This window comes from Carassius auratus, chromosome 26 (assembly GCF_003368295.1).
Source record: "Carassius auratus strain Wakin chromosome 26, ASM336829v1, whole genome shotgun sequence".
Classification (NCBI taxonomy): Eukaryota; Metazoa; Chordata; class Actinopteri; order Cypriniformes; family Cyprinidae; genus Carassius; species Carassius auratus.
Window position 1 is genome coordinate 2837899 of NC_039268.1, and position 22289 is coordinate 2860187.

General features: G+C 35.4%; 1 protein-coding gene across 1 annotated transcript; it reads left to right on the top strand.

Annotated features, from left to right (window-relative positions):
* The first annotated feature begins 5451 nt into the window (after positions 1-5451).
* LOC113044085 (heparan sulfate glucosamine 3-O-sulfotransferase 6-like) lies at positions 5452-20269 on the top strand. The gene is made up of 2 exons (XM_026203686.1): positions 5452-6232; positions 18804-20269. The coding sequence occupies exons 1-2, from the start codon at positions 5760-5762 to the stop codon at positions 19420-19422; spliced, it is 1092 nt and encodes a 363-aa protein (XP_026059471.1). The 5' UTR covers positions 5452-5759; the 3' UTR covers positions 19423-20269.
* Positions 20270-22289: the final 2020 nt, after the last annotated feature.

Below are 22289 nucleotides of genomic sequence, written 5' to 3' on the forward strand. Positions count from 1 at the left end.
CTTAAGGCTAACCACAGGCCTTCCATACCATGCAGTGTAGAGAGACTCACTTTGCCACCATAGACTTCAGCTTTCATGTGCAAACAGTGTACTGAGATCCAAGAAAGGCACGCTCAGAGGCACAGTGTTTTTCAGGCAATATTTTCACTAGTGTGTGAATGCTAGTCACATTAAACATTTTTCCACCTTCAAAGCATTAGACCACAACAACTAGCTGTTGTGGGTGAGCCACAGCTGGCATCCTTAAGGTGCCATGACATCCAGGTGCTGTGCAGAATATGTATTTATCTCTTCAAGCTCCTCTGCATTGTGAGGCAGGTGACTTTGGAAAGTTCTGCACATGTGCTGTTGTTTTTCAACCATTAGCATGATGCGATCTGCCCTCATTCACCCTTTACCGATTAAGCGCGCAGATTAAATTGTGTGTGAGTGTCATTATAAGTGAGCGCAAGCATGTGCATGTGTGTTTGTGTGCAAATGCAGGCATGCAATATTGAAGAAACACCTCCCCAGCTGTGAAAACAAATGCCACATCTGGCTGAAGGTGATAAAGGACATTTGCAAAAAACATGTAACGCTTTACTATAAGGTTCAGTTTTTCTAACCTTACAGATAATGCAGACAAGACAAAATTAAATGTTTAGTTAAATTTTTAAATGTGTTATTGTTGTTTACAGTTCAATTGTAACATATGCATATTTTAATGCAACAGTTTCACTTAAAATGCAATATTATATGAACAAACTAATTAACATACAGCAGACCCATTAAACAACCTATTACATCCTCTCATTGATAGCTGAGAGAATTACCTATACCTATAAATGTAATTTACTAATGTTAAGTCTTATGTAGGAATGCACACACATGAAAAAAAATACTATAGTAATTTATAGTAAATACTACAGTGTTTTTGAACCATACTATAATATAGTAGTTGAATTAATTTGTTATGGTAATTCTATAGATTCTGTAGTTATATAAACAAATTACTTTACCCAATACTGCAGTACGTTTTATATAGGGTATATCATATTACAATACACTAACTATTGTAAAAAACTAGAGTATACTACAGTATTCATTACAGTTTATCAGCTCACTATAGGTATTACTATACTATAGCATTCATTAACACAGTGTTGTAAATGCGATATAATATTTACAGTATAATACACTACTATAGTATGGTTCAAAAACACTATCGTATTTACTATAAATTACTATGGTGTTTTGGTTTTGACATTTGTGTTTCTCTTTTCATTTGCATTGTTTTACTTTCATTTCTTCAGACAACTGTGTTAGTCTATGAATATGTTTGATTAGCCTACGTTACATGATGTTAGTGTAGTAAGTATTAGGCTATACAGTGTATAAGGATGCATAAAGACTAGCATGTAGCATGAAATCGATTGAATCCTATTTTATTGAATCCGATGTTTGTGTAGTCTACTGTATGTGTAGCCTGTGCATTTTGTTTGGCCAGTATTTCAGACTATTTTTCTACATTGTTCATATACCACTATAGAATGTCAACAATAAGGTTATAGGCTACATTTTTGGTAGTTAGTTACGTCAAAACAGTAAATGCGTCAAGGCAGCACACACCCAAACACTAATCCTATACCTATAGGGCTTTAGTCTGTCTTTGTTATGGTACATTGTAAGCTATACTCCGTAAATAATGTGTAAAATAAACTTTAGCCTACTGCACTTGTCACTAAGTGATATTTACATAATCACATTAGAGAGGACATTTATTTAGCTACACCATTATATTGGGTGACTTTTTGCATCCCAGACCCTAAGTGGATCTTTATTGTGTGCACTATTTTACACAGCTTACCCCAAAAGATGCACAAGGGGTTAAAATACTGACAAATTGAACTGTAAAGAGTGTATATGTGCTACATACACTTGCATTTCCTCTTGCACCTTTAGCCAGCTTTAAAACGTGTTATGATGTTGACTTCTTATATGTCTAAAGTTCTGTACTGAAGATTTGCATAACAACTAAAGTGAAACCTGGTTCAACAACAACACTTTGTAGGCGTACTTTAGGTATTTTATTTTTGTCTTTAAGTTACCCAACAATTTAGTATTTGCTGTTACACAAGGTGTGGAGATTTTCTGAAATGAGTATATCCCTCCTGCACCAGACTGCCCAAGAGGAAAGCTCTTAACTTCGGGTTGCTTCAGCAAATACTGCTCCTGAAATTAGTGAGCGGTGCAGAAGGTCACTGTGAATGGAAAGCATAAGCTAAATGACAGGTAACCCAGGTGTGTTATCCCATCCATAATAATATGTTCCTTTCAAATAAATGCACACAAATGCAGCCAATTAGTGGCAAAATACCTTGTCTTCAAGAAATTCAACCAACCGAAAGCAGAATTTAGTTTTAAGTAAGTGCAGCTCAGGTGCACCATTAGTTTACTAAAGTTCAGAGTGAAAGAACTGGTTTGGTAGCTGTTGATCATATTCAGACAAACATGATGATATGCGATACTCAGATCAGTATTGCTGATTTAAGAAAAAATCAAATGTGTGACGCTGGACTATAAAACCAGTCATAAGGGTCAATTTAAAAACTGAATAAAATTGAGATTTATACATCATCTGAAAGCTGAATAAATAATTCTTCTATTGATGTATGGTTTGTTATGAGAGGTTTATTTTTAGAATACTTGGCTGAGAAACAACTATTTGGAAATCTGGAATCTGAGAGTGCAAAAAAATATATAATAATAATGAAACGAATCACCTTTAAAGTTGTCCAAATGAAGTTCTTAGCAATGCATATTTCTAATAATAATACAAAACAGTTATATATGATATATTTAAGGTAGGAAATTTACAAAATATCTTCATGGAACATGATCTTTACTTAATATCCTAATGATTTTTATCATAAAAGAAAATTGATAATTTTGACCCATACAATATATTGATGGCTGTTTCTACAAATATACCCCGTGCTACTTATGACTGGTTTTGTGCTCCAGGGTCACATATATGGTTTTATAATGTATTTAACCTGACGTGACATAGGATTGCGTAATAATAGCTTTTTGAAATAATTATATGGTTTGTTTTGCAATCTCGTCTTTCCACATTCTTAGAAAAGACCGTAAAGATCACAATGTATGTGTTAACATAAAGGAATTTTCCGCATTGATTTATTTCACACGCATTTTGAATTATGCATTATTTGAGTTATGCATGTTATGTTTTAGGATTAGAGGAGATACGTAAACTTAATGAATAATGTCTTGGCAGATTATTTTTTGTTTTTGTAGTGATTAACAGTAGTGATGTAGGGATTTTTTTTTCTTTCAGCAAGGGTATGCTTGAGTTCATTTTATGTGACATTTGTACCACAAAATAATGATATAATATTGTCTTAAACCATAGACGCTGAGTGAACAGGTTCACTCTTCAGTCATGATTATGATATGTGTTTGTGGGTGGCAGCTCGCTGGTGGTCCTCCTCAAATATGTAGCCAGGAACACTTCCCAATTATCCTTCTGGCAATTTTTATTAGGTGTTAGGAAGGTTACTTTGGAAATGTAATAGGTTACAGATTGCAAGTTACCCTATTTAAAATGTAATAAATTGTGTAACTATTTCAATTGCTTTATTAAAGTAATATAAATGGTTACATTTGATTTTTGATTAATTTAATGATTACATTTTTAATGATGATGACATCACTGAATTTGTGTTTACTATTGTCCTTTTGCGTTACTGACACACTATTGTCCTATTTAACACTGTAAAGCTGCTTTGACACAATCTGTATTGTTAAAAGTTTGAAATTACATTACATATTTACATACATAACAATTCTGTTACATGTTACTCCGCAGCACTGGATGCCATAGAAGAGCAATTCAGGTTTATAATGTTTTAAAACATTTAAAGCGTATTTTAAGCATAAGACTCCATCATTGTCTAGTATAAAAAGCTGAGTTTTGCTCTAAAGTCTTAATGATCTAATTTTATGATGTAATGGTGAGTGTGACACGGGGGTCCTGTGGAGAGAGTGTTTGGCCACAGTCAGACAGTGTTGTTTTTAGCCTTGCTGCAGGCTCCTTAGAGTCTGGACTATAATGACACCTGTCCTGTAGCGTTAACAAGAGGACAGGTTGTCAAGAAAGAGGCCAAAAACGTATTTTTCTGACAACTGAAATATGCATGTTTTGCCCTAAAACCAATATTAGAACACTAGCATTTTCACCAGTTAAAAATGCTTCAAGTCAGGTATTTTTATCTTTTGCTGTAGTGCGTCAGTAGGAAATATCAGGTTACATTTCCAAACATTTTGCCATTAATTGTAATAATCCAGTGAGATATTTGTCTGACAATGGCTAGTGCTGCAGACAGAGATCTGGTCTCATCATCATCATCATCATCATCATCATCATCAGTCTGTCTGGAATGACATGAAGAAACAGAACAAAATGAGAAAGACTCAATCCAAAATGAATTTAGTTCATAGAAGTTCACTGATAAAGGAAATATATTGATGACATTATTTTTGACATTGTCCTAATTTTACAGTATTTAACAGTACTGTAGCTTTGCAGGTTGATTTACTGAAGCATCTTTTGAATGTTGCCAGTTCTTCTGTTTCCTACTGACACACTTCAGCAAAAGATAGAAACAATTGACCGTTTTTCAGCTGGTGAAAATCCACTACATATTTTGCAGACAATACTTTACTAATTTACAAAGTCAGTTGTACAAAGTCATTTTTTGTTTGTCTTTCTCTATTTTCTAAGTATAAATTAATGTCTGAAAAAATATATAGCCATATATTTTAGAAAGGGGATTCTGTGCAAAGTTACAGTAGTATTTTTTTTTTCTTTTTTCTTTTTTCACGTTTTTGTCAAATAGCAATTATTTTATATCTATATGGCTTAAAATAATTATGAAATAATACTCTGTTATTCTGTGTATTTTTGCTTTTACACTGCTTTATTTGACAATCATGCCAATAAAGTATCAAAAAATCGAGGTGTACAGTGTGTTTGTGCGAACTGAGGTGATGGTGATTTGCTTAGTCTTAAGTCTGCAGAGACCAGATCAAGAAACAGACTGTCTCCACGGAGTGTGTGGCCTCCAGGACAGGTGTTGCTCACTGATTGACCTCTTCATCTGTGTGTAAAAGAGTACTGACAGAGGGCTGCTTCGCGCAGCAACCTATGAAGGAAAGTACATGTCATAAAAATACCTAAGATAACATTCCACTATCTCTATCATGCAGTAAAGGCTCTGAACTTTGACCTGTTCTGTTCTTATCTGGAAAAAAATAAGCTCTCTAGCTCTCATCGATTTAACAGTAGTTAATGGATTTGTAACTGCTTAGGTAGGAAAGTCATAAAAGTAATTTGAGCACAAGGGGTGGGACTCAGAGAGCAGGGCGTGGACACGCACCCAAAACGGATGGGAGATGAACGGGTAACCCTGGTCACCCGAAGCAGCACGACTGCGGGACCTCAAGCCAAAGAAGTCCCATCAGTCCAACAGAAAGAACATAAAGAAAAGTTATAATTCGTTATGTTACGTCTCTGGATAAGTCATCATCGCGCAAATATGGCGTGCATTTGATTTAGTGACTCTGAGACGCAAAAAAAAAAAAAAAACAATGTGATTCTCACTAAAGGTTTAGTCTTGCAACAAAACCCTGTTATTTTACACTTAATACGGCATGATTCCTCCGTTTAAAGTTTTGTTTCTTGCGACGCAAAGACACTCATGGGATGTTGGACAACGAGTTGCGACTTGGGACACCTGAAAGCGCGCTCCAAGGTGTCTGTGCTCTTTACCATGATCCTCATATTCACCTATTTATTCTACTGTCTCACCGGATACTGCGATTCCATGCCGAGTCCGCTGTTCGTCCATCAGAATTTCAGAAGCAAACTTTTCCCAAAGGAAGCGAAGAAACTGTCGCACTGGAACGGCTCCGTCGTTCGCGAACTGCCCGAGCAGGATGCGACAGACGTGGAAGAGGAGAAGCGGCAGCGAGGTTTAGCTTATGACAGCAATCTCTCCGTGTCAAACAACTTTGGGACCAAAGAGTTTCCTCAGGCAATTATTATCGGCGTGAAAAAGGGAGGAACGCGCGCGCTTCTGGAGTTCCTGCGCGTGCATCCAGACGTGAGAGCCGTGGGCGCGGAGCCGCACTTCTTCGACAGGTTCTATGAGAAGGGGCTCCAGTGGTACCGGTAGGTCGCCTGTTATTAGCTGGTTGTGAATAATAGTATTTTTTTTTTTTTTATCAATTTCCCATAGGGTTAAGGATTATTAAAACACCAAAACGTAGCTATTAGAATTTAGCACGTAACTTCATTACAGTGGCTACAGCTATAAATGATAGGCTAACTCAAAACATGCTGCTGTTTGGATGGAGATGAGGCACACTTAAAATGTATGAATGCCTGTGCAATTCTTTAACAGAACTGTTATTTTAAAGAAATATAGCACAAGAAAAAGTGTTTGCAGATATGCTGTATCGAATACAATATAATATAATAATATATAAATATATATACATTTAAAGTAAATTATAAAAAACATATTTATTTGTCACTGGCCAACCATGTACAGTAGCATCCACTCAGAACAACCTAGTAACCGCATAGCAATGTGCTAACAGCCACTCCTTAGCAACCAATGCCCTTGATAGTATAGACTTTATGTAGCCCCTTTTTATCCCTGGGCTGTTGTCTTCTGTCTTCCAGTTTGTATTTCCTCAGTGTGAAAGTTCTGTGAGGTCGTACAAATTTAAAAATGATTTGCTCATTAGTTCACTTCCAGAATAAACATTTCCTGATCATTTACTCACCCCTCTGTCACCCAACATGTCTTTCTTTCTTCGGTACAAAAGAAATTAAGGTTTGTGATCAAAACATTCCAGGCTTTTTCTCCATATAGTGGACTTCAATTGTGGACAACGGGTTCAAGGTTCAAATTGCAGTTTCAATGCAGCTTCAAAGGGCGCTATGCAATCCCAGCCAAGGAATAAGGGTCTTATCTATCCGTCATTGTCTTTAAAAAATTTACATTTCTATATTTTTTAACCACAAATGCTCTTTTTGCACTGCATAATTATGCATGCGTGATGTAGGAGGAAGTACCGACCCAGTGTTTACAAAGCGAACATGCAAAGAAAGTCAAACACCTTTTACAAAAAAAAAAAAAGAAAGGAAAACAACATTGTTAGAGGAGAAAATGAGATGGAGTTTTTCACCCTACCCTAACTTTTTGAGTACACAGGTGAAGCACTAACCACGTGTGACCTTTCCAATGTGAAAGTCGCGAATACACATCACAGAGCTAGTGCAAGATGAGCATATGTGGTTAAAATGTATATAATTTTTTGTTTTGTTTTGTTCAACCCACTGATCCAAATTGTGGAGAAAAATCCTGCATGTTTCCCTCAAAAAACTTCTTTTTCGACTGAACATTGAACACCTTGAATGACATGGGAGTGAGTAAATGATCAGAATTTTTTTTATTCTGGAAGTTAACTCATTCTTTAAAAACTTTCCGGTCTGACGTACATCATGATAACTTTCATAAATCCATTTCACCAGCTAATTACACTTCAACAGCAATTCCATGGAGCTACCACTAAAACTTAAGTTTAAAGACAAAATTATATTCAGAGAAGCTGTGCACTTGTTTCCCTAATGCATAAGGTCTGTAATTCTTATTTTCTTAAGAGAAAAAGACAAGTTTAATTCATTTTTTACAAACAGATCACAGATAATAGCGTTATCTGTCTATATAATCACTCCCTATGGTTTTGATTTTTAGAGACTGCAATTTTCTTTATCCAAGTTACCCACTTAAAATCTTAAGAGTGGTAATTAAGTCAGCCAGCAGATGTTTTATCTTACAGTAGACCAATTTTATAACAGACATTGTAATTTATGTAGACAGCAGCACGCTCCTGAAATGCATGCATCTGAGGCACATAAAGTTTAAGCAGCTCTCATCATAAAGTTTTCCAGCAAAGTATATTGGTTTAATTAACTCCTCAAAGGAGTTACACACTATGATTTCTTCATTCATCACTTCTTTTGGGCCTCTTTCAAAATTGCATGTTTAGACCATCCTACAAGCAGTTATGCATTGCACGATTGGCAAATTGATTCTTCTTCTCTTTTAATGCCACTTGGTTCATTAATATCACCTGTCAATAACCCAACCAGTTCAGAGCGCTGTCTCATTGGCAGGACATTCAGCCATCTGCCAATAAAATGACTGTGAATTGACCGTCAGTGCTTCTGTCTCTCACCTTTGTCCGTCTCTCGTCTCCATGTCACGCAATTAGAAATCAGACAAATGGGAATGACTATGTATTGCTGGTTCATCATTTACTTCCCTTTTTGTTGTTCCATACAGTATGACGTTCTTCTGCAGAAGAAGATATTCTGAAGAGTTTTGGTAACCAAACAGTTTTGGGTCCCATTGACTTCCATTGACAAAAAAAAAAAAAAATACTACAGAAGTCAATGGGACCTGACTTCTTCTCCAACATTGTTCAAAATATCTTCTTTTATGTTGTAGACTAAAGAAATTCAGACACGTTTGGAATGATGTGTGGGAGGGGAAGAAAATTATGACATTATTATTCATTTTTATTTTCAGGTGGACCGTCCCTTTAAAAATGTCTTCAAGGGACACTTCACCCCAAAATTTTAATTCTGTCATTAATTACTCACTTTGCCAACTCATATTCTGTTTTATTGTCACAATACAAAAGGAAAATTTTAGGGTTATGGGTTTGAAATTACAGAGAGCGAATAAATGATGATAGAGCTTTCATTACGGGGTAAAATATTCCTTTAATAATCACGTTTCCTCTCTTGTCAAGAAACTATATCTCGTGACGTGACTTTGAGGTTTAGTTTGATGATTTGTCTCTCTTTCTCATGCACACGCGCACACATTTGTTCCAGCATGTGGTGACAGCCTTATGTAAACAAACTGTCCATATATGGGGTTTTTGTAAAGTATAATTCAATATCAGTCTTGTCAACACCACGGGTCTTCTGTGTGTGCAGATGTGTAATGACAGCTGAGCTTTTGTGAATGCCAGCTGGAAGCTGTACATGGAAGAGCTGTGTCACATGGCCACTGTGTGTATGTGTGAGAGAGCACGAGTGAGTGGGTTGAGAGAGAGACATGCAAGCTTTGTAAGCGACCAGGTGCTCATATACTTTACTCATTAAAAGGTTTATGGAACGCATGACTGTTGCCCTTGTCAGATATTGCACACTGTAAAAAATTATCAATGCATTATAGCCTACAAATATTGCATATATGCATGTGTTTAGTCAAATATTTACTTGTATTATTTATTTTATTTTACGTTTATCTAATTTAATTAATAATATTCCACTACAGTGAACATTTTCTAAATACATTTAAAAATACTAAAGATACAAAAATATTTGATTTCTGGGTGCACTGCATAATTTAATAAATGATTTTAATTTAGTTCTATATTTGATCTAAAATTATAAACTGAAGATCTTAAAAGTCTGATTTTTTCATGAATTTCTAGTATGTTCTGATTAACATGTTCTTTAATTCTGTTCATTAACCCATAATAATTGTTCCTCCCCCACTCAATGCAGTTACATGACTCTGGTTGCACCTTTTCATGACTCCATAAATCACTGTCTGGAATAAAAAATCACCTCCCAATCAATGACGTGCTTCTTATCGATTCCTCCTTAACCAACCTTATTGCACTTAGGCATAGAGACGGTTAATTAACCTGTGCATTTTCAATCTTGTTGACAAACTGCTGCCGCCCTTTACAGCTCTTGACGTTCTTATGATGCTCCAATGTGTTTAGCTATAAAGGTTTATGTTTTAAGAGCTGTGTTTTAAGAGCTTGTTGTCTTGTGAGTGTTGTCATGTAACATGGAATGTTTATTTATTCTGTTTCTATCATATATACATTTTGCATTACACATTCAATTTAGATTTTAAGGCCATATATATCATGATGCCAGAGTGCTGATTTGACAGGCTAGATTTCCCATATGACCTGGGTCTCTAACATTAAACTAGCCATTGATTGATCAGGACTGAAGGTAGTGGTGTGGAAGAAACCAGCGGCACGCTACAGTGATAGATCTATTTTCTATAACCTCGGGGTATGGCACAGCCTCGTAATGAAGAATAAGAAAGTAACCCAAAAGGAGGTTTTCACAGAGATTCCATAAAAGAACCTTTCAGAGAACAGTTCTTCTAGGAACCATTTTTCTTTTTACTTTCCAGTGATCTGAAGAACCTTTTCCCACCATAAAGAACCTTTTGTGGTGTGTAAAGGTTCCATTGATGGTAAAGGTTCTTCATGGAACCATTGATGCCAATTTATTTTTAAGAGTGTATAGCTTTGCTTTGCTTGTGATTTTTTTATGATGTGGTTAGCTGGATAATCATTTCTTTGGAGGTATTCAGTGGGATAGGTTACAGTCGAGGCCAAGAGAAAGAAAGCTTTGGCTTGTCCCAAGTTGTTCACCAACCCACAATGGCATAGATAGTTTCTTAACAACTTGTTTTTGATGCATGACTTCTCAGCAGAAATGCCTAGTCTTCTATTGCTGAAATATAGACCTGCTTTAAAGCAAACCCCACTTTATTTCTCTCAAATACTGCCCTTTCAACAAGAAAAGTATGATTAATCAGGCAAAAAAACTGAGTGTTTGAAGACACTCATTATACTAGAACCTCCCAATTGTGCAGCTGCAGTCGTTCTTCTGCTCAAAGTCCTGCGACTGACTGTTAAAGCTGCACATACGGTGGGCCGTTAACCAAGCCAGGGATGTGGTTTCCTCTAGGCCGGTCTTAAAGGTTCATTATGCTGCTACACACTCCATATTGAGTCACTTAAAATTCTGTGTGGTGCATATTTGAACAGATTTCCATTGTGCGATCTGTTTTTACTTTTATATTCCTTCATGTGTGCATTGTAACGTCTATAGGAGCTATAGATGCTATCTGCTCACATATAAATTTACATCTGTTTTATAAATGTAATTCTGCTCTTTGGCATCACTTCAGTCAGCAGTTACACATTTGTCACAGAAATAGTATTCTACACACACTACCATAGTATATAGTTCATTGAATATAAACTGTGCCAGGTCTTTTTTTCTCAGGGTCCTCCTGCCAAATTTGTACCATAAATGTATGCCAGGCGCTTGTGGACATTTAGCAATATCCTGATACTGGACTGTTTCCAGAAATGGTGACACATCCTGATTCTCAAATGCATTAAGAGAACAGTAATGAAACAGTTTACTGTTATCTACATTTTAATGCAAAATTTGATGCAACCAAGAGCAGCAATGCAATGCTTAATTGATTTCGTTGACTGATTTCTTGTCAAATTAGAATAATGTGCTATTTTTACAAAACCTATGGCCAGTTTTGCTGCCCCCTAGTAACATTAGATCATCCATCATTATCACTTTCACCAAACAGCCAGTCTGACCAGCAATGATCTGCAGCAGAGCTCTTCTTCCTCCTCGTAGTTTCCCGTAACTGATCCTCACATCATCAAACACGCTATCTGGAAACTTCAGCCAGTCTGATAGATAATTAGGAGCTTCAGAAGCAGATTAGAAAGCAGGAAGAAAAGGAAGCACATCCTGTCAGAGCTTCAAGACACTAATCAGGAGGATGTACTGTAGGCGGATGAGTTCAGTGTTTTGATGCTGTTTTACATTTACATTTACATTTACATTTACATTTATTCATTTAGCAGATGCTTTTATCCAAAGCGACTTACAAATGAAGACAGTGGAAGCAATCAAAAACAACAAAATCTATTAATTTATTAAAAGTTTTTGTGCACATAAATGAGTGCTGATTCATACATAAACAATACAAATAAATAATTCCATTGTAATAATACCTGAAATGTGTGTACGTGTATGTGTGTTTGTGTGTGTGTGTGTACATATATATATATATATATACACGTTTAAAGAAATTTAAAACAAAAACAGAAAGGATAAAGATAAAATGTAAATGTAAATATTAGTAATAGTCAAAAAATTATGGTCAATGCAATACAAGTGTTTTTTTGTTTTTTTTGGTGTGCATGTGCATACAAACATATAGATAAAATAAATTAAATGTAAGAATTCAAATTAATTAAAATAATTAAGACATTTTATGAGTTTTTTCGGTGTACAGTTAACAAATACTGTGTGAGGTATTTGGTATTTTAGATGTTTGAGGTATTTAGATGGTAACCAGCAGATTAGGGTGAACTGATCACTATTTCAGATAGAATTCAGAGGGAGGTAATAGTGTGTTGAAATCTATCAGAGGTTGGTGTTATTGTTTCTTCATCTGTGGGTGTCGTCCTGCTGGTGCTTCACAGATAAACCCACACAAACACACGCTCACAACCGCTCCGCTGATTTTCCCACATGATAGTGAGGGCAGGAATTACTTCCTCTCTCTCACACGCACACACACACACACACATCTTTGCCACTGGTCTGTTTCCTGTTAATGCGGGACCTCCCACATTCTGAGAAGAAATATCCATTTTGTGTAATTGATGTGTAGGAGAAACAATTGAGATGTTCAGGAGTTCTCCTCTGTGATTGTTCTTTCTTAAGGGCTTGTTTTGCCCCTTGCTCTGTGTCCTTTTGCATGTTTGAGCAGTTTTATGGTGCTTTACTTGTTATTTCCAGCTGACATTTAATTGCTTCCCACAGCTTCTAGAAGCTTCCATTTGCTCCATAATGACAAGCCTGTGTTCTCGCTGTGTTTTCAATAAGAAGGCCCTGCTGTCCTCACTATAGTGTTCATGAGTGCTGTGTCTGAGAGCAACCTGTTGAAAGGCTTTTTGGTGGAATTCAAACAAGAGCGATGTACCAGAGATTCTTTTATCTCATGCATAGTGGATTCTGGATATATATTACAGGGTTTTTTGTTTTTAAAACATGAGATCAGTCACAATGCAGTACTTAATTGTAAACATTTCAATCTAGTTTTCAAATATTTTTAGTGACTTGAAATTAATGTTAACTAGAACCAAAACGATACAAAAAAACATGTTTGAAATAGAATAAACATTATCTGATCAAATAAACATTATATGACATTATCCAAAAACCTATAGATTTATATGCAGTATGAACAGCAAGACAAAGGGACTCATTAAAAGTAAGCTTTTTATGTCATTATTGTAACGTAACATTTGAGAGACCTAAAATATCCACACCCAATCATGCCCATGGTGAGCTCTTAATGGGAAGGAACTTCCTCCCGGAGACTCATTGCTGCCAGATGTGGCAGAGATCAGGACGGGAACATCCCGGGTCACTGCTGCCAGACACAGGGGGCAGTCCTGTCTGGATGTTTTCCTCTGATAATGGGAGAATGGTTATATCCTGTGGTTCATTTAAATTAAGGAGAGAAGATCCCACCCTGTTCTGATGTGTATTGTGCGAACAGCTACGAGGAAGAGCTCGTGTATGTGTGTGTAATAAGGCATGACTTACCGCACTGTGTTTGCTGTCTCTTTTTTATAGTTAAACATGTTTTGGTACAAAAATTGTATTTGAATATTTTGAAAAGTAACTCACAGCACACTGCAGAAACCTAAACCAAACAGTGATGGTCAGTCTGAATAATTGTGTGATGTCCAAAAAGAAACCATGTTATTTTATTAATAGATTTCAGGAATATTTTGAGTCTTCGTGACCAAACAAATTCTCATCATATAACTGATGCAGATTGCTCATAAGAATCAACTGTAAAATTACAAATTAATATATACAAAATAAATAAACAAATAAATTATTTATCTATCTATCCATCTATTGGAATATTTTGAAAAGTAACTGGATAGCTCATAGCGACATACAGTACATACATAAATACATAAACAAATAAATAAATAAATTATATATATATATATATATATATATATATATATATATATATAATGAAAAATGTATATTATAAATTAATGCAATGTAAAGATTAATTAATTACAATACAAGTAAATATATAATTTTATGAGTAAATAAATCTGTTAGTGCTGTCAAACGATTAATCACGATAAATCACATCCAAAATAAAAGTTTTTGTTTACATTATATATGTGTGTATACTGTGTATATTTATTATGTATATATAAAAACACACACATACAGTATGTATTTCGAAAATATTTACAAGTATTTACATGTTTATGTTTATATTCATATAATTTATATATAAATATATTTAAAATACAAACTATATATATAATATATTAATATATGTGTGTTTATTTTTAATAAATTGCACACGCATCTATCTATCTATCTATCTATATATCCTATACAGATGTTATGTATTGCATCAGTAGCAAAATATAAAATGCACCGGAGAATATAGATTTTCTAAATCTCGTTGGTTTTTGCTCACCAGGTGTATTTTGTTTAAAGGATGTTTAGGACAACACTAAATACACACTTCAAATTTTGAATGCATTTTAAAACATAAATCATATCTATACCAACTGAATGCCAAAGGGATGGAGTTGTTGATATTTTTCGAGGCCATTGTTTTGCAGCAGGCCACCCGCAGCTGTGCCTTCTGTACCAGTAAACAGAAATAAATTGTTGCCAGGTTCTGCTCTGATAAACTCATACTCCAGGCTCACATTCCCGGTCCAGATGCTAAGCACTAACGCTACGCTAGGTGTAATCAAAACAACCAGCGTGGATGCTAGCCTAGCAACCGCACAGGTAACAGCAGCTGGCGCGAGCCACCCGATAAAGAAGAAAACACACAAGAACACAGCTGGCCCCAGATCAAAGGTTGCCAGAGTCAGCTGAATTTGCAAACCTGGCCGAAATGAGGGCTTTATCTTGCGATGCTTCTTTGGATTGGGAGATCAAACGGGTGGACCGGAGTGTGTGGGCCACTGGCGTGAATTGAGAAAAGCCCAAACTTTTCACTGATTACCAGCCTGCTCTCCACAATGTAAACATGATGTCAGCAGACACGGCCGCGGCCATTATGGCTTCCATTAGCTTGATTACTTTGAATTAAACATGCACTTAGCTGTGTGTACATAGCCAGACAGTGCTTGCACTTCAGATGGTGCAGGGTGAGAATGACAACATTGACATTAACCATGGCATGCTTTCAATATTAAAAGCTCTGCATGTAATGCTTCAAGATCACATCCCTAAAAGCAGGCGCTGGGAACATGCATCATGTAAACACAATCAAAACACTGGCTACAGAAGTTGTATGGCCGGATTTTATGGCTTTTTTAATGCTTTGTGTCCTTCTTCAAGCTTAACAGACACAAAGGATAATTGTTTGAACAAGTGCAGCATCAAAAGTCATCAAAAATTACATACAAATTAAACAATGTCAGGGTGGATAAATAGTGATAAATAGTAATGGTTTATGGTGAACTGTTCCTTTAAAAGCAATGCAGGTCAAATGGCAAATCCAATTTCTCAAAGTTACTCTTTATTCTCCTTCACACATCAGTCAGCATGACTCCTCTGATTCTTGTCTTAGTGGTAAAGCTCTCATAGAGCAATATGATTTGTATTAGAGTTGAATATTAGCTTCATGGCAATGAGATGAGGGCCAGCCTCAGAGAAAGAGACAGAAAGAGTGACCGCTTTCCAAACCCCATCCAGAGCAGTGAAGAGTTAATCTACTGCATATGTACTCTGTGGAAATAATGAGAGTCAGTGGAGAGACTTTTCCACTTGATGCTGGAGCTATTGGGCATTCATTAAAGAGATTAACAGAACCTTAAAACCAACAACAACCTTAATATATTTACATGCATTTATTATATTTATATTTGTTATATTTATATTACATGATTTTATATAATATACACTTAAATTTTTTTTTATTATGTTAATATTGTAGAAAACTATTAATTTAAAATATTTATATATTTTATATGTGTGTGTGTAGGGTGGAGTGTGTGTACAAATGTAAAAAAAAAAAAAAAAACATATATAATTGATATTTAATATACTGTGGTTAAGGCAAACCTTCTGTGCTGATTTAGGATATTATTCCATTACTGGAGCCAATATCCTCATCTTTTAAACGAGATCTCGCAAAACTGATCTCAAATCAGCACTAAAGAGCCTTGGAGTGATCGAGAGACTCCTGACAGACATTCTGGGGACAAAACCCATCAGGAAATGACTGCTAAGAGTTGTTATGCCTTCGTGTTTTTCTTTCTTTTATAGCAGATCATCAACTCCCTTCTCGCTGACGTTTATTTCACAAGGCTGCTTTTTAATAAAGTCAGCTTTTATGTTTATTTAACAACACTTTACACTTCGCATTACTCAGGAAGGAGTGAGTAACTCAACACTGGCCTCATCAGAGAACTGCTTGTTTTATGTTTGATAATAAAAAGAACATCTTTCATCATAATGAACTGACTCTGAATCTGAAATCGCAAAACATATGTGACAGCTTCATTCGCTGGCGAGAGCTGAAATGGTGGCAATTATCATGTCTCCAGAGTCAATTTTAAAACGGGTTTTCATTTTGCATTATTGCTTAAAATTACAGTTTAATGTTTAGCTTGGACGACATAGGAGCAGCTATGAAAAAACCTGTCCCAAAACCTGCCTACATACAGTAGATGACATTTTAGGTGCAAACAAAAATGTTTATGATTTCAGCCAAAATCTAAAGAAGCATTGTAACGTTAAAAGCACAGGTCACCAAAAATTAACTTTACGTCTTTTTTTTTTTTTTTTAGTTCATGTTCATGTTGCTCCAAACATGTAAGACTTTTTCAGAAGATCTTTTTTTGTGTTTTACAAAGAAATAAAGTCTTGTATAATACTAGTTTGGAACAACACAAGTTAGTAGATAACATTTTCATTTTTAGGTGAACCTTTAAGAAAAAAGGAAAAAGAAAAAAACAATCCCATATATAAAGAAATATATATTATTTTAACTACTTTTTTTTCATCTTTATTAGAATAGTGGTTAAACCCATTACAAAAGAGTGGACATGCTGACCAATCAGAGCACACTTGGCTTTTTTGGAAAGCAAGATTTAAAGAGACAGGAAACAAAAAAAGGGTATTTCAGGCAAAGCTACTGCCGCAGTGTACAGTGTAAAAAAAAAATGTATGTGTTTTTTATTATTAAATCATGTAAATGTCTTGTAACAGACCCCAACAAAAAAAAATTTAACTTGTGAAATAGCATTACATGGAAACCCAATCATTTATTGCATAGTGAAAATGTGTCAGGATTTCCCATACACAAATGTAATATATATATATATATATATACATATATATATATATATATATATATATATATATATGAAATATGTAATGTGAATTAAAACTTGAAATGAAACCTATTGGATCTATTTCATATATTAACATATATCTAGCACAAATATGTTTATGTATGTGTACTATATTATTGGACGTACACTGCATATCATGCACATGTAAATATATCCTTACACCCATCAATACATATTATATAAGTAAATATAAAAGATAGATATGTATTTAAATATTTATTACAAAAATAAATATAAGCACAGATTTTTGTTTATGTACAGTATATGTTATTTTATTAAATTTACATAGAATTCACATTGCTACATATATATATTGACATATAAAGTTGCTACATGATACCTGATCTTATTCAACTATGTACATATACAAATTTTGCTTTGGGAATTTTTTTATATGTTTTAAAATATTCATCTATCCAGAGATTGTAAATATTAGAAAATTATATTTGGCAAAATCACTTGATAAAGGGCAATATATTTCACATAATATATCTCTGTAGTAGGGCTGGGACAACGTGTCGAGGTCATCGATGACAACATGAGCGCTTCTTGCTCTCTCTCTCCCTTGTGCATATTAATCAAATCATTAAACACGATAGAAAAAGGGCGAAACACCAAAGTTCCACGCTCGCTCGCGCACTCACAGTCTTCAAACTATACGAGCGCTCTCTCTCTCTCTCTCTCTCTCTCTCTCTCTCCCTCGTGCATATTAACCAAAATCATTAGACACGATAGAAAAAGGGCGGAACGCCAAAGTTTCACGTGGAGCATTCGAAGATTTTTTTTTTCTCCATGACAGGCTGCTGGCTCCCACTGTTAATTTTTTTTTTTTTTGGAAAAGCACACTCTGTATTACATTACCCTCAAGTTTACATTGGTTAATGTATTATTTCAATTGCTCTAAACAAGTATTTTGGGTGACCTTTTTTATTGAATGCTAGACATCAAGTTGTTGTTATTTTCATCTGAAAGAAGAACTTTTTTCAGTAAGCTAGGCCCTATGTGTTCAGTAAGCTTGTTTCAGTAAGCTATGTGTTTTCAAGGCTTCAAGGTTTTATTGAATGCTATCTCTATACAAGTGCAAAGTAATGCATTCTTAGTCAGTCTTTTATTTTGTAATTTTAAGAGCAATAAACATATATTGCAATGTTAAGGAATTCATGTTTTTTTCATTCAGATATGTAAATCAACATGTATAAATTGTTAGTAGTCAATTAATGGGGAGATAATGGAAATCAAATCGGTCTGAAAAAATTAATCATTAGATTAATCGATGCATCGAAAAAATTTAACGTTAGATTAATCGTTTAAAAAATAATCGTTTATCCCAGCCCTACTCTGTAGGAGTTGTGGTGTTTCAAACCATTTAGAAACCATGTTTGTTTAGAGAACGGACTTCTATTATGACTAACTTTCAGTTTCTGCTTCTGTAGGAATCTAATGCCGCGTACTTTAGATGGCCAGATCACCATGGAGAAAACACCCAGCTACTTCATCACCCGTGAAGCAGCGCCCCGCGTCTTCTCCATGAGCCGCAGCACCAAACTCATCGTGGTGGTCCGTGACCCCGTGACCCGGGCCGTGTCGGACTACACTCAGACTCTGACCAAGAGTCCCGGCCTGCCGTCCTTCCAGAATCTGGTCTTCAAGAACTCCACCACGGGTCTGATCGACACGTCCTGGAGCGCCGTGAGGATCGGCATCTACGCCAAACACCTGGAGCACTGGCTCAGGTATTTCCCACTCGCGCAGTTTCTTTTTGTGAGCGGGGAGAAGCTGGTGACGGACCCCGCGGGAGAAATGGGCCGGGTGCAGGATTTCCTGGGACTCAAACGGGTGGTGACCAATAAGCACTTCTACTTTAACCAGACTAAAGGCTTCCCCTGCCTCAAAAAGCCCGAAGGAAGCAGCAGACCGCGATGCCTGGGGAAATCGAAAGGCAGACCGCATCCACACATACCAGCAGAAGTGCTGCACAGACTCAGGGATTTCTACAGGCCTTTCAACATGAAGTTCTACCAGATGACTGGTCAGGACTTCGGCTGGGAATAAACACTTGCAGGACCCTTTCTGATAATGCAGAAAACAATGAAACTCTTAATTTATGACTGATTGATATTGATTGTCAGTATCTACACCCTGAGTACTCGCAGAAATTACTAGTAAATTTCACAATTAATTACACACACACACACAAATGGCAAGTGCAAACAAAGAGATTACTGGCCACACACTGAATGTAATCCAAGTTGAAAAGGGTATAGCAACAATATATCTTATTATATAAACATCATAGTGTACAGTGTGAATGAATTCAAAACTAAACCAGCACAAGCAAACATTTCAGCACATTGTTTTTTTGTTAGTTTTTTTAGTGCTCACATGACAACAACTATTCACCCTTTTTCTGGATTACTAATTAGAGATAATTAGCTGGATTCAATTAACAGGTGGACCTCAAAGAAAATGTGGCAATTAAACTAAACCAACATATATACAAGAACAACAAATAGTATACATTTTATAAGTATGCAAATCATGCAAAAAGTCTTTTAAAATGAAATTTCAATAATAAAAATGATTAAAAAAAAATACAAATAATATAAAGCCCCACCCCACACAAAAAAAATACTTTCATCATGCATTCTTGAAGATTATTGCATTGAAACATTTTTATTTCATACTCCTCCTCATCGCATGCATTTTTTGCATTTATTTTAAAGTATATATGTGCCTTTTAAAATGCATTTCACAGTATACATGTGCATTCAAAACGTGCAGTTTACAGTATATATTTGGTTTGCAAAGGATTCAACTGAGAATTATCTCAAACAGTCTGAACAGAATACCGACTCTGTGATGTCTGCTGCTTAAACGGTCGCTTATTTCAGATGCCCATAATCATACAGCTCAAAACACATTTGTTCTTTGTGATTTACTGCTGCCAAGAAGAGCAAAATCTTGGATGTTCTCATTCAACCACTCTTATGTAATAAACATGAGATGTGAGGAAAGAAAAGAAAGTGCGCAATAGACATATAACCTTTATTTCATGTGTCTTTGCCCATTAAAAGAATTTCCTGATTCTGCAAGAAAACACATTTGTTTTATAATGTTTACATAAAAGTGGTTTGAGATTTTTATTGTGGACTCTGTGGCTTCGATTTTGGACCATGCATTTATTATTCCACATATTTTTTTAATAACAGATGATTATTAATTTAATTCTGTAAAGGTGCGTTTCCATAGTGAAATAGAGCTATGTAACCCTTTAAATATTTTCTTTTATTTTTCTCAGAATCATTATTAGAGATGTTATACAGGGATGAATACTGTACTATGCATTATATCTGCTGACTGAAAACAAAGTTTTGCTTCTGCTGTAAATTGCTATTATTTATATTTATGAATGTAAAGATTTTTTGATCTGTCAGTGTCCAAATATATATTGAAAGCAGCTAGCAGCTTTTTTTTTTTCTTCAAACATTATATTAAATAAACATGATAGGAACAGTGTACGCATACATTTCTTTCAGGACTACTATCGTCAAAATGATTGACACTTAGCATACAGTTTGGTTTGACGGTATGGTTCTGTTCTGGGCAAAGCTTGTCATGAATGAGCAGGGAAAGCAGCAATAATAACCCCAAAGGATAAACAGAACAGAACAAAGAATTTAATGCATTTATTGATATTAGAGTGTAACACATTATTCGAGATAAAAGGAGTCTGATTCAACAAGGAATATGAGAAAGTCCAGAAATGTCCACATTCCTGACGAAAGGAGGAGCTGGGGATGTAGGAGGGTTATTTGCCCCATGAGAAAGTGGAAAAACTGCTGAATAATACTGAACAGAGCTTATATAGGAACTGCATTATATGTGTTGTATTCCTATAGGTAGATATGATCAGCTGAGAATCAGCCGATGCAAGCTTGACTCACCTGACCGGCCAGATTTCATTTTACTCTTCTCTGACCAAGTGCAAGTTTTCCAGTGTATAGAGATACATAATAAGTAGAAAATACATTGAATTTTCCCGGAAGTGCATACACTGTATATATAATGAATAAACTAAAATAAACTTAATTTCTAATTCAATATTTATTTCATTTATCAGAAGAGCAAAGCTTTGACTAGAATTTTTTACCCATTAAATACAAATATATATATTTACAGTGTGTGTGTGTGCACATATACACATAGTTTTATGATTTCTTTTACCACTTTTTCTTTTCTAACTTTAAAACTTTTAACTGTAAAGGAGTGTAGCTGTCAGTGCCAATCAGGCTAAATGTGAAGTTAACATTCTGAGCTGAAGCTTTCTGATGTGTAACCAACCAATTTGCAAGGGTCATAGAGACATTTAGCATGGTAATCGTTGACCCTTGACCCCTGGATGACCTCCCACACCATGCCATATTAAAGTGCTGACCACCAAAGATGCCACACAGAGGTTTTTCTCCAGTCGCATTAATGTTACCAATCTAGAGACAGCCTCTTCATTCCTAAAAAATATCAAAATCAATAATTGTCTGTTTAAGTTTATAGCTCCACTGCGGTGTGCCATCATCCATTGAGTCCCCCGTCAGCATGATTTAATCCAGATCGAGTGCTGCTCGCTTCCAAACATCCATAAAATTTTATTTAATGGAGGATTTACAGTATTTTCCAAATCCTGATAGATTAACGTGGCCTGTGTGGGTTTATATGAAGATGTGGATAGCTTAAACCATGATTTTCATCTATTAAAAAGACACATGGTTCCCCTTTACTATTTCTTACATTTTCTGTTTATCCACCTGAAACTGAGCAAAAACCATGATCTGAAGGATCATGTGACACTGAAGATAGATGTAATGATGCTGAAAGCTCAGCTTTGCGTAACAGGAATATGTTTCATTTTAAAATATATTTAC